The 15026-nt window shown below is 35.1% G+C and overlaps 1 protein-coding gene across 1 annotated transcript in view; it reads right to left on the bottom strand.

Moving 5' to 3' along the window:
* IMMP2L (inner mitochondrial membrane peptidase subunit 2) overlaps window positions 1-15026 on the bottom strand; it is a 447967-nt gene that overhangs the window by 136212 nt on the left and 296729 nt on the right. Inside the window, exon 4 of the mRNA XM_042872917.1 lies at window positions 14611-14676. Within this exon, the coding sequence (XP_042728851.1) occupies window positions 14611-14676 (66 nt within the window). The remainder of the gene's footprint in view (window positions 1-14610; window positions 14677-15026) is intronic.

The raw sequence follows: 15026 nt of genomic DNA, 5'->3' as shown, positions 1-15026 counted from the left end.
AGAGAGAGAGAGTTCCCGGGACCGATTCAAACCTGAAAAGCTTGGAATGGCTAGGAAAGCACCCTCCAGCACCCACTGCCAGGCAGCAAGAGAGCGCCCCCCCACCCGGAAGGGCCAGATCCCGTGACTTCTGTAATGTACAGGGATAGGTAGCTGGGATTGGGGCAGTGACACTTTAATGCCCCGTACACTACATGATGTTTTGATGTGGAATACTGAAACCCAAAAACAAAAAAAAACAAAAACAAAAAACATAGAACCATGACATGCTGAGACATCCTCATGACAAGGGCAGCTATGTTCAATAACAATGTTCAAGAGATTGTGCCTTTCTGAAACTGTAGCTCATAAGACTATGCACAATAGCTATGACATTTGAAATGCCACTAGAAAGGTATATTTAAGAAAATGAATCACATCTATAAAGCCTGTAAAATCTACTGTTTTCCTCAGAAATTAAATGTTGTACAGAAAGTCCTTCATTTCATCATTCAGGTCACAACTGTTTATTACAGAAGTCTTCAGTTTGAGTAATTTCAACTACAAATTACATGATTTTCTTTCAGCACTGAATATATACAACATGGAAAGCACACATAAGAGAAAATATTAATTTCAAGCCCTAAGAGTAGAAAAGAAACTTTCTTCAGCAATATATGCTAATTTTTTCTCCTTATGTTGGTAACAAGCCAACATCTAAGAGTTGAATAGAGCAAAAAAGTACTTAACAGCTAAAAGATGAAACTTGCCAGAAACATCTTAAACTCCAGTAAAAGAAAAATGTAGTCTAGTCATCCAGCATATACTGGTATGTTCAAAATGATTATCACATGCTTGTGTATGAAAGGACCGTGTACATTAATGTGTAAATATTTCTAAAAGACCCCTTAAGTTATGGGTGTCAAAGGATATACAGGAGCAGGACATAATTACCTATGTAGGGTCTTACAGACTAGCATTAGCACCAGTACAAAGATGTATAGCAGACATGTGGAGGTGGGAGAGGGAGCAGGAATCAAAAACATCATTTCCTAAAATGTTCCCAAAAATTAAAAGAATTGGGGCTATAGGATGAGTTGCAGTACATTACAAAACAATAATTGATTAACTATTGTTGCATATATTTTTACTGTAAATAGTTCTCATGAAGAATCTTATAGTTGTCATACCAAATGCTGTCTCACATTTCCTATGAAATGATCTCAGATTTTTTTCATCATCGTTATCACAAAAATTCACATTATTCATAAAAAAAAAGAGGGTAGAGATGCTGTCCGGTACTTTAAAAATTAACCTTCCATTTAGAGACTTATAGCATTTCACTTGTTGCAGTGAACTCTGCTTTTGACTTATTAGACATTCACTATTGCTGACGCAATATTTTTACCTTATACATCCAAATGCTCATCCTCATGGCAATGAATCATCAAATCGCAAGACAGTGATATGTCTATGATGTTGGTTTTCTTGAGTGAATGCATTTTAACTCTGTAGGTTTTGGATTATAAATTTATACTCAGGAATACATAGAATTTAGTAGATGATTCTAATAGATTATTTAAGTAGCCCAGAAGCAAGATCCAGAAATACAAATGCACAAAGCTTCACAGTCAGTTAAATGAGCACAAAATCTGCACCCGAACAGTTTGCTGCAAAAAGTACCATCAACAGAAACCAGCAGGGAGGTCAAGTTGGCCCTGGTGAAACTGCAGAGTCACTGCCCTGAAAGTGTTCAGGGCGACAACCAAGGCAGTGTAGAAAAAGCCCAGAAGAGGAGGCTTGTCATGGTCTCTTCAATTTTAAGTGGCCTCTGGCGTAGATTTCTTTTCTTTTCCTTACCTTTCTCTTCCTCTTTTTTTAATTTAAATTTTTGAAAGAAAGTTATCAGTAAGAGATGATGCATATAACCAGCTATGGACATCACAGTTAAGCCTACCTCCTCAGCCTTTGTGCAATGCACACAAATTTATGAAGTCTTCTACAATATATATGCTGTTTTTACCAAGTTCAGATAATTTCAAGCATGAGTGATTGAAAAAAGACTAAGGATGCTACTAATCCTAACAGTGGAACAATTTAAATCTAACTGTTGAAGATTAAAGGAAAATAATTATGAAAAAATTGAAAGCAACTATAAATCTATAATCAGGGTGGGGGGGTGTTAAGTGAATAAATGAATAAAATAAGAATATTTGAGTTGACAGAGGGAAACATTTCAAAAGTCCTCAGGTATTTGATATTATACCAAAAAATGACCTAAATTCTCAGACTCTATTTAACAGAGATCCCAAAAGAACATATCTGAAGGTAATCTGCCTGAACCCCTTCAAACATCATCAGTATCTCCCACCAGAAAAAGACAAGATATGTCTTGTAATCTTTAGGAAATAAAAGCTTTCTTTAAAGAGATACAGAAATTCAGCCAAAAAACAACAGTTTAACAGGTTTATCAATCAACTTTCTCAATCTTCAAAATGTCTAACATTTTTTAGACAAATTTTTAAGGAAATAGAGAAATATAAACAAATACTGCAGCCAAAGATTAGGCAACACTATTAACTTAAGTGTCTAAATAAGAACATAAAAACATGTAGTGGAATTTTTTCTTCATACAGAAGAAAATGCAGCAGTTCACTAATTGCTTTCCATTGGAATTACAAAAGTTAGTACTCTTCTATGTGAGACGTCATACGAGGTATCTCTTAACGTGGACCATCGATCTCCCCAGTAACCTCTGGCTCTTTGGAAAAAAAAAAAAAGAAAAGCCAAATACAACCTACAAAAATGAAAAATATCCAAGTACCTAAAAAAAAATCTGTATGTCATTTTGCCTTGTTTGCATATATAGGGCTCAAAAAGTTAATTGTGCTGAAATAAACACTAGCATAATGCCTAAGGATACCTTTTTCTACCTGGCTATGGAGTGTCAGCAGCATAGATGCTGCACATAAACTATAGAAAAACCCACTAGGAAATCAGCTACAGCAAGATTTCCTACATTTCCTGGGGTATTTTTAAAAATTAATATTATACTGCTATGCTTGGATTAATTAGCTTTCTTCTTCATTTACAAAGCATATCTGTCTGGTTTATGAACTTAGTCTCTATTCCCCACTCTTGCAAACCTGTTTAATTAAAGTTTTAACTACTGCATTAGCTTTGGAAACAGGAGAATGACTTTTATTACTAGAAATCTAAATCCTTCTTTTAAACATACTCCGCATTGGAAATACGACATGTTCCATAATACTCCTGGATAGACACACAACATTACTACCTTAAATTATACATATTATCCATTTCCACCAAGTTGCATGCAGTGAAAGTTGCACTAACAGTGAAACTGTGATTAATTTAGCCAGCCATCACATCAGTCCCCCGAAATCCACTAAAGGTCACCTTTCCTTTTTAGGCATGTACCTATTTCTAATCTGCTCGTTTATTTCCTCATCCATTATTCCATTCTATCTCTTTTAGAGATCCATCACTTATTAGACTCTCATCTCTACTAGTATGGTATTACACTTTGGTTTTCAATTATAGCAAATCCTATCACAATCTTTTTCAGCATATATCACTGGCTTTCCTTCATGTTATAATAAATGTTTGAATACTAATTTTCTTTTTCTTTTTTTTTTTTTTTTTTTTTTGCTATATTTATAAAATTGTAACATTGTAACATATTCATTAGAAATACTGGTTGGAATAAACCTGAGCTTATAGAAATACATGACATGCAGTTTATCATAATGTATTTTTGGCTAAATATTTAAAAGTTTCTGGCAATAATGATCAGTGAGCAGAAATTATTTGTGGAATCACTGTCAACTACAACAAAGCAGAAAATATTTTTGTCTCTCCTAAGCACAGCTGCTTCCAGACTTGTCACACATTATACCCCAAATACTCTACAGTTCCATCTCATAATTTATTTCGCAGAAGTGGAATGTCAACAATAGTGAGTTCCATAATAATGAAAAAAGATAATGGTCATTTTCCCCCTGCTCTCATTTGAATCTCATAACTGGTGAGATGATCAAATCTAAAAACTTATTAGTTCTGCTACTGCAAACTATTCAGGCCATCATTTCAGGATCAGTTTGCAGCACAAAATTAGGGAGGGAATCTTTTTAAATGAACAATTTACAATTAATATTTCTGCCAACATATATTAGCAAGCTTTACTGAATGGAAAACAATTTCAAAATTTTCAAATTAAAACTTGAGTAATTATTGCTTACAGTTGACAGTGCTATAAAATACAAATTGATACTACAGAATTTTGTCAAGCTGTAAATCTAATTAGGAAAAGAAGCAAATAATAGGAAACTCTATACTCTTCTAAATTTGAAAGAGAGCAAGAAAGAGGGAGTTCAAGCATCATCAGGTCATCCTGTGTATAATTCTGCGGCCATTAATTCACACAACAGAAAAACGTAAGTGTATAAAATCAACTACAAAGCTTTGAAACATTTTTGTTTGTGACATTTTTGTAGTCCTTACATGTGTCCTAACCCCATTTAAGATGAGACAAATATGGCACAAAATAAGTTTCAAACAGATCATAGAATTACAGAATGGCTTGGGTTGGGAGAGACCTCAAAGATCATCTAGCTTTAACCCCCTTGCCACAGATGGGGCTGCCAAGCACTAGATCAGGCACTAGATCAGATTGCGGAGGGTCCCACCCAGCCTGGCCTTGGACACCTCCAGGGATGAGGCTTACACAACTTCTTTGGCAGCCTATTTCAGCACTCTTATCTGTGAAAAACTTCCCCCTGACATCTAATCTAAATCTTCTCTCTTTCAGTTTAAACCATTTGCCCTTGATTTTAATTTAGACTAAATTTGTATCTCTTTGTATTTATTGTAAACTCCGTGGAAATAAACAGGAGGCATTACTTTCAGAGAGACCTACATTTTTACATGAAATAGGGAACACTTCTGCACTGCTGTAAAATGAAATAATAAACAGTAAGATTTATTTAAGTTATTCAGAATAGACTTTTTTGTTTCAGCATGTTTTCCTTTAATTTGCAAACACAACGTTACCCTTGATCTTAACACAGCTCAAGCTAATAAAAAATGTCCTTTCGATTTACAAGAAGAAAGTGCACAGAATTACCAGGTCCTAAACACTGTCTGCCTTTCAGTGCATCTAGGAAAATCTGCTGCTGACAAATATATGAACTCACTGTTCATTTTCTGGGATGAGAAACCCAGTAAATTCAGTTAATGGATGTCTCATATACTTCTTATAGGAGCATAACCCAACACCACCATCTTTCATCCTGATTTCCTCTACAGAATGGGTTTAATAATATTTTCTTCCACCTACTTCCAGTGCTGTTCTGGGCTTTTAATGAGATATATGTAGGTGAGCATTAGATTTCAACCCTCATCCAGAAACAATGCAAACAAATATCTAAAAGTTCAGAAGATGCGTACTGCTCAGCATTAAAACTATTTTTACTTCAGTGTCAAATTTCAGGCCACCAATGACATTTGTATCCATAGCTTAGAAAGAACAAATAGTAAATAATTTTTTAGAATTAAAACATATGAAAACATTTCATTAATTTTTCAATGCTTTAAAATATTAGTGCATTTTAATGCTCATGTTTTAAAAAAATCTTAATAAAGACAACCCATCGAGTTTCCCATTGAGATGATTACACTTATATGCATGTCTTTTCTAAACATCTGATAACTTAGCAGCACAACTTACAGTGAAACAGAAATTGTTTCTTTAAAGGAAAAAAGCCTTCAAAATACACATTTTCTTAACTAATAATCTCCACTAATAAGTAGAGATAAATACACTGCATTTCTTCCATTTTCTAACACATAAAACATTCTTCTAAGTGTTACATAATCCATTTGAAAATTAGTATTGGATATCATAGAATTGTAAATCTTTAGGCCAGTCTCCCACCCAAACCAGGGTTAGCTACAAGGTCAGATGAGGCTGTTCAGTTCTTTACTCGATTGGGTCTTGAAAATCTCTAATGGTGGAGACCTCATTTAACAAACACCCCACCACGCAATTATCATGGAGAAAAAGTTATTTCTTTTTGATCTGAAATATTCTTATTTCAAGTTATGTATCCTGCCTTCTTCTCCTACCATGCACCACACTGAAGAGCCTGGTTCCAATCTTCTTATTACCCTTCCCATCAGTACAGGGGCATTGCTGCTAGGTGACATCAGTGCCTTCTCATCCCCATGCTGAACAAGTCCTGATGCCTCTGCTTCTCCTTACAGGGCAAGAGCTGAAGTCCCTGGACATCTTGAAGTCCTCCCACAGAACTCACTCCAAGTTATTAATGTATTTTGTGCTCAAAACTGGGCACATTCGTCTATATACACATAATTCAATGATACAATGTTTGTTTTTTTTTTTTTCCTAAAATCGTATTTGTGTGCATGGTAGAATCCTATTCAAAATGCTTTCATGTAAAATCTAGAAAATATTTTTTTTGTAGAAAATAAAGACCAATTCTTATTTTTTGCATGTCTTTATTCAGCAAATGGAAGGTTGTCAAGAGAAGTAAATTAGTGATGATAACTATGCTGAATATTTACACAGCAGAGAACTTTACAACTGACCAATGAAGGAAAGAAATAGCTGAGGCTACAATGCTCTCATCTGATGACATGAGCATGGTCCACAAAGACTGAGGTAATTCAAACGCAGTTTCTCACCTCCTCTCCATATTTCTGCTCTTCATATATGTAGTTTTCTAATATAAAGACATAAGAAGCTTGGTTTTCATTTTTCTCTTACTTCTGTAAAATATTTCTGTACAAGATGGAATGGCACTTCACACAGCTACAGCTAATGCTGGCAATAACTGTCTGAAGATACATTTCCTGCATATGCTGGAGTATACTTCACAATAACCATGGGTTGCATAACTACAGTGATTCACTGAAAGCTAAGAGAAGCGTTACTCCAAGTAGTCTACTGAGCATTTAAAAAACTTCCCCACTGTTTATTACTATAGCATTAAAATTGTCTCTGAACACCACTGAGACTCGTTATGCACAGTGCTTACAGCTATGCCATCTCAAAAGAGATTCTGCTTTCCGCATTTTAGAATGCTGTATCTTTAATTAACCGCCCTTCCCTCCTCCCCCCCCTAAAAAAAAAAGAAGAAAACCCAAACCTTTCTCCTCCTTGTAGATGCAGTTGACAGTTGTGTCTTGCTTCAGATTCACACTAACAGAGAGTAGCTGAGTACTTATTACAATTACACATTCAGGTTTTTAGTACCTTTGGTTTAGTCTGAAGAATGACTCTGTAAAAATTAGTGCTATTGATGATGTTTCTTTTGTTATCTCTTAATGTTGCCCAAACCAAATGTCCCCACTTCAGAGATAATAGGATATGTTGTTTCATATTTTTTTCTTATAAGCCAACACAGCAAATTCTGTACAAACTTGGAACATCTTATTATACTGTCTTTTTCTTTTAATAGGAGAGTTACAGAGGGCACAAAGGGTCTACATGGAAATTCCCTTCCCTTCAGTGAGCCTTAACAAATGCAATAAACTGAAATACGAGAAAAATTGTATTAATACGCTCAACCATTTAGCAATCTCTTCTGCTGCCTGTACTCTCAAGAAGAAATAATGTTTAAATGTTATGAATATTATGTAGGCCACTTTAAAAGTAATGCCTCCTATTCATTTCCATGGAAACTGCAACAGTTATCAAGAGCACAATAACACTACTGACTACTACAAAATTCTGAGCTACAAAAGCCTATTTTTCAACATATTAACCACTTATTAGCTATATTTTTTTCACCAGTGATGAACAAGAACCTGCATGCTGTGCTTGTAGAAATCTGCACGGCCAACTAGAATGTGGCTTATCTTCCACATTGCTGTCACCACCTCCAGCACGCTCACATTCCCCCACCACCTCACTGTGCTCACATCCTCTCTCTAGTCTACAGAAACATCCACCAACAGTCAATGAATGTCAATGGGGTCAATTTTTTTCCACATGAAAGAATTCAGTGTCACACCTTCACTTCATACGCACTTCCATGTCAGATACCATTCAGTCAGACTGCCTCTCTGCTGCAATCTGTTGCACAACAACAACATGTAATGGAATATTGGTTGGAAGGTTCATCTTCTACTGCCACACTATCAACATCTGTCTCTGATGTTGTGGGCCAACATAATAAAATAGGTGACATTACTTTCAGAGCAGCCCGTAAATGCTATTAATATAATGCTACAAATATATGTTATATATATGTATAGAAATATATATTATATATATGTAATATAAAAATATATAATACATATATATTAAATTATGAAATAAAAGATTTAATACCTAACTGCCCAGAGCAATGAGTAAACATCATTATATTGTTACATATTAACAGTACACATTAACAGTTTTCAATGATGCAGAGAAAAATAAAGGCTAAATGACAGTCCGAAGACCAAGTAATTTCATTTCTTCCTTTTCTGCTCTGAAAACAAAAAGGATATATTTGTATATTTGTTCACCTGTGTGTATGAAATTCACCTGTCTATTCTTCTATTCTTCTGGCAGCCTGGTCTAGTGGTTGACACATAGCAGGGGGGTTGAAACTAGACGATCATTGTGGTACTTTTCAACCCAACCTTTCTTTCTCTTCATGGACCCCAATTAAACATTAGGCAATCTAAACCTAATGTAAAATAAAATCATCTCTCCGTATTGTGGTTCTGAATACACCAAATTTTAGAAATTCTGCTCAACAAACTTCACAACTGTGCCTAAGGATTTATCGAACCTTAGAAACTCATTATGGACATAGGAAATCTTTTCCCAGTTTTTCAAATTGTTTGTATAGCTTTAAGACATTGTGCCAATATTCTCATTATGTAAATTTACAGAAATACAGTACCTTAATGCAAGAACTCTGCATATAGAAATGGAATCAAAATCAATAGAAACTAAATTTAGGATATTTGCAAGGATGCAAACAATGCTGACGAGTCATGACAAAGCTGTATACCTGGCACCTAACAAGGGGATTTCATTGACTTAAAAATTCCCATTCAAGTCCCTAAAATTCCCTCTCAGTAAGTAGTGCAAATAAACTGCATAAACACTATGAGATATGCATTCCATGCATATAGCCACAAAATAAAAACTAAAAGCTAAAGAGCAGGTTGACTATTACAGCATCCTTCCGGTTCATAAATTGCACAGACAGAACTCTGGACTACACTTAGTCACTCCAAAGGAAAAACGCTCAAAAATGTGTAGCTTCCAAAGACAGTGCTGCACAAGTGCAGAACACACTCTATTCTCTTTTCTGTTGATTTTTTTTTAAGCACAGTTGTCCGTGTGAGTCCCCACACTCACAAATCTATTCTTACAAGCCAACATGACAATGAATTTGAAGAAGGGAATAACTATAAACATAGCCTGTATGGCAAAGGTATTGATGCAGCTCCTGCCCATTGATTGCCATTAAGCTGCTAAGGATAGAGACATTCTTGCAAGAGAACACAGAATCACAGAATTGTAGGGGTTGGAAGGGACCTTAAGAGATTATCGAGTCCAAACCCCCTGCTAAAGCAGGTATCCCACAATACCAGAGGCCAGACTGTTTTCAGTGGTGAGTGGAGACAGGACAAGGGGAAACGGCTGGAAAATGCAGCACAGGAAGTTCCGCACAAACATGCGCAAGAACTTCTTTACAGTGAGGTGACGGAGCACTGGAACAGGCTGCCCAGGGAGGTGGTGGAGTCTCCTTCTCTGGAGATGTTCAAGACCTGCCTGGATGCCTACCTGTGCGACCTGCTGTAGGGAACCTGCTTTGGCAGGGGGGTTGGACTCGATGATCTCTGGAGGTCCCTTCCAACCCCTACAATTCTGTGATTCTGTGATTCTGTGAATAGGTCACATTGGTAGGCATCTAGACAGGTCTTGAATATTTCCATGAGAGGAGTCTCCACAACTTCTCTGGGCACAATGTCTTCCAGTGCTCTGTCACCCTTACCATAAAGAAGTTCTTCAGTATGTTACTATGGAACTTCCTCTGTACAAGTTTTAGACTCCATGCCCTAGTGCTACACACCACCTAGAAGATCCTGGCTTCATCCATTTGCCTCCTACCTTCCCCTAGATATTTATAAACATTTATCAGATCCTCTCTCAGTCTTCTTTTCCCCAGGCTGAACAGACGCAGGTTACTCTTCCTTTCTTCATATGGGAGATGCTCCAGGCCCTTCATCATCTTGGAAGCCCTCTGCTGGACTCCTAGGGGATGCATATCTTTTTTGAACTGGGGAACCCAGAACCAGACACAGTAGTCAAAATGTAGCCTGACCAGTGAGGAGGGGGAGAATCAATTCCCTTGACCTGATCGCCACACTTCTTTTAATGCATCCCAGGATATCACTGGCCTTCTTGGCCAAAAGAGCACACTGCTGGCTCATGGCCAGTCTGTTGTCCACCAGAACCCTCAGATCCTCTGCAGAGCTCATCTGCAGCAGGTTATCCCCTCACAAACACAAAAGACAAAGTTTTAGTTTTCTGAAGGATATCCTGTTTCCAAGGACACAGACAGTTTTTTTTAGGAATGATCTATCAAGTGGGAAAATCTGCATGAAAACATCTGTTTTATTGGACAGTGATTCTTGCATCTTAGTGAAAACAAAGAATAGTCGCAACCGTCTGATGAAATGTAACTAGATCAGAGAAAAAAACAGATTATTTTTTTTCTAATTGAGGAATACTGGAATACACATAATCTCTCAGAAAAAAAAAAAAAATAGCAAGCGCAAAAACTGCATGGAGATGTGAACAGCTCCTTTGAAGCTGAAAGGTTTCTCCAATAAGTGCATGAACTTGACAATAGAAGTACATAAATTTATACTGTAATCACTGCATTTAATAGCTGCTGATAGACTTTATTTCTAAGAATTCGTTACTCCTTTTTTGAACTCATTTATATTTTTATCCTTCATATTCTGTGGCAAATGTTTCTGCAATTTAATGATGCACTTCATAGCAAAATTCAAAAAGATACTGATACTTATTTTGGACCTACGGCGCAATAATATAATGATCTATCTCTGCATTGTCATGCTTTGAGAAAAAGCAAGTAAATATCTCCTTATTCATATCTCCAGAACAATTTTGCAAAATATAGCACTAAAATGCAACATTGTTTTGCTGAACCATTCAGTATTTAAAACACTAACTCCTAAATAGCCTAATAAGATTTTAGAATTATGCATTTTAGGGGCTCACAGGTCATTTCTAATCCAGCTACAGTGTTACGAAAAAAATAAAGTCAGTAAAGCAGCAGAATCCAAACTCTTGCAGACGTGGACCCAGATGGAGGCAAAATTAGTTCAGTAAGTTGCTGAATTGACTTAATTTTAAATTTTATTAGTTCAATCCCAATTTTAATACCATAAACCCTCATTTATTTGTGTTACTGAAAACGTACCATAACTCAGCCATCCATGATAGATTACTATAGATTTTTGAATTTCCACTGGTGCATTTAAGATAAATGAGTTTTAATATGTTTAATTTCAAAATATTCAAAGTGCTTTATAATACCAACTTTTTTTTTAAACAAATTACATTATATTAACTTTTAAAATATAGTTTCCCTTGGCAGAATTATAATTTAAATACTCTTCAGGAATCACTGTAATGATTTCCTACTTAAAGTTAATTCTCCCATGAATCCATGTAAGACAAAACAAAACCTGATTTATGGGATCCACACTGCAACATTATCTGTATACAAGCTGACCTATAGCTTCACCTCTCAAAGGCTAAATGGTGATTTTCTTTTCTCTCAGTTCCCATCAGGCGGACGTTACAGTAGCTTATTCAAATTAAATTATGAGATGTACATTTATAAAAATGTACTATGATATTTGAGGGATTTTCATGACAGTACTCAATACGTTTCAATTGGACTGCCAACTAAACTGGAAATAAGATCAGAGAATTGAAATGCCAGGATTCTTACTCAACAAATATGTACCATTTTTCAATCTATCATAATATACTTCAAAAACTGAAGTACTGTGTTGCACATAATTTCTGAAAAACACAAAGTGAAAGGTCAGAATGAACCCATCGCAATGTCTCACCTAAATTTATTTTCAAAAACTTGAACTTTATTATTTTCAAAATGTAGTTTTTCTTTCTTCATTTATATAATGCGTTTAGAAACGAACTGAAAAACTGAATTTTTCTACTGTGAACTATTAACTTCTGAACATAAGTCAAAATACAAGGAACCTTCTCCACAATATTAATGGCTCTATGTGGTCTTTCTTTACTTTCAGTTATTAATGAATAGTAAATACTAACTTATTTTAATTAATAGAGTAAGAAAACACAGCTTTCTTGTGACAAATTATCCTTAATCATGCATCAAACAGATAAAATAATGAATTCATTCAGCTATGAAAGCACTACCAAAGACTCACAAACCATATTGTCTATCACCTATCTAGTGGAGCGCTAAATGAAAATTCCTTCCAAATCATTATTTGCATGGATTTCTCCACTATGAAAGTCTACTCACCACTGAAAGTGTGCATTAATTAATTCTGTCATTAGACTTCAATCAAAATTTGCAGAAAAAGACAGACCATACATTTCACTGACCTTCCAGGGAAAAAGTACAACTGCACAAGTCTGTATATAATCACCATCAAGACTGTCTTCAGACATATCAAACAGAAGTCAAATTCTTACAATTATGTTTTCTTAGTCTGATTAGTCATCTGTTTTAATCAAAAATATCCCAGTCACACACCTGCTTGTGGTACCATTAGAAAAATAACATCTATTTTAGAATAATCTTGACAGTTTTGCTATTTTATTACCGAAATTTTTGCTTTATCCTGGCACTATGATGTCTCGCAAGCATTACTTTATTTCCCACATGCACACAAGTGGACAACAGTATAACAAGTTATAATAGCCCAATAATATATTCCTTATCTAAAAACAAGCCTCTACAGATGAAGCAAAAGACTGTGGGACAACTTCCATGTGTTTAAATAGAAATATATATAAATATTTGAATTACTGGTATCAACATTTCTAAAAATAAATTAACCTGTTTTTTCCGAATACAAATGAGGATCATCACTCAGTCTTCTGTAATCGAAGGTGACACACTAACATACAGTTTTTTAAATATTCTGCATGCACTCTCACAGCTACTATGCTCCAACATCTTTTTCCACTTGGCCAAGAGCACTCACATAAGTTAACAGATAGTTCAGAGTTTTAAGGCTCTGGAATATACAGCATAATAAATTTACTACAGTTGAAATTTATGTTATTAAACATATTTCATATTATCAAAAATTTCAGGCAAATATATTAATAATATATTATTATCTTAAGGGTGTAGGTTTTCACAAGACATAACTAAGTAGCAATCATTATTTCTATGTTTTTATCCCTTTAATGTGATAGCTAATTGTAGCTGTCGATCTTCATAGTTTTTGGACATCAGATTCTTTTTCTTAATATTTGCTATTTCAATCTTTTTTTCCACATGAAATATTTGAATTTTCTGCTCAAACTAAGAGGATTTGAAATTTTTCAATAAAACAGAAACCATATGGACTGCAAAAAGAAATAATAATAATAAAAAAAGACACAGACATATCTCATAATACTACACAGCCCAACATTGTTGCTGTTAAGCAGGGCTCACTGAGGCCACACTCAGATCCTTGATTTGAATTTCAACTTCCAAGTACTTCTTAAGTATTCACTACGTCAGAGCAAGAATTATTATCCAAATAAACTGAGTCCCAGTCTGCCATACTGCCTAAGAGTTTTCAAAGTTATTCATATCTTAATGTGGGAAACTAGCGATTTACCCTCCAAACTCAATGCCAATTCTATTCTCTACTTGGGAAAACTAAATCCTTTTAAACAAATGTTTTCATCAAAATGGCACCATTTCCACAAAAACATCTGATTTGCTTCTATTTGTAATTTATTTCCAACCAGCCCCAGTAGGATGGTCTATCTGTTAGAGTAAACCAAGACTTGACCTACATTAAAGTCTACTTTTTTTGCTTTCTTTTCTCTTCTGATAGAACAATTTACTCCAAATCAGTTCCACTGTATTCCCTACAGATTCCCATAGACTGCAGTTAAAGCAGTCATCTATGAGGGTCCTTTGTCTCAAAAATTAAGTAAGAACAAAAGGATTTCCCCAAAACAAACAAAAAGATTAAAAGAACTTAGAAAGTGTGCCAACCACAGTATGAAACAGCAGCTCTAATTCTCTAACTGAAAAATCATAGCCTTCTTATTTTAAAAATGCTGTACAATTACCTGTCCTGATACGTGACAGATATTCTAAGAAACAAGCATTATTTGCACCCATAAACATTTCACAAGAGTGAGTATTATTGCGTATCACTTTTCTCATTAAAAAGGAGACAGGTACAACACTGACATCCCTTTTAAAAGGAGACAGAAAATACTAGAAAGTTCTTGTTGTCTAGGATACTAATTTAAAATCCACTGAAAAGCTGCACTATTCTTATAAAGACTCAAATGCTATGGCTTAAAACACTTACTTGATAATGTCTCCTTCAAGAGCAATCACTCGTTTAATGATCTTCTGTTCAGGGTTTCTAGGAGACCTAAGACAGGGGATAAGGTTATACAATCAGTAATGTTCCCATTGTTTTAAGAAAATGAAAAGAAATTCCACAAAGAAATAGACATTATTAAAGTCATTAGGAGATTCCATGTTCTCTTTGATATAGCATCAATCATGATGTTCCACTGAAGTGAAGCTACTACAATCATTCTCATTGCAAGCCATTATTGAAAAGCAGATGCTGAAAAATGACCTGCATACAAACACTACAATAACTGACGTACTCATATATTTTATCATGTAAAGCACAGTTCACACCATTAGAAGTACAATGTATCCCTACCAGTGAAGAGAGTACCTTTGCAAATAGATTCATATAATAAAACTGGA

The sequence above is a fragment of the Lagopus leucura genome, unplaced genomic scaffold (genome assembly GCF_019238085.1).
Source record: "Lagopus leucura isolate 7727_CA_CO unplaced genomic scaffold, USGS_WTPT01 Super-Scaffold_100008, whole genome shotgun sequence".
In the NCBI taxonomy this organism is placed as follows: Eukaryota; Metazoa; Chordata; class Aves; order Galliformes; family Phasianidae; genus Lagopus; species Lagopus leucura.
This window is presented reverse-complemented; position numbering and strand designations above follow the sequence as displayed.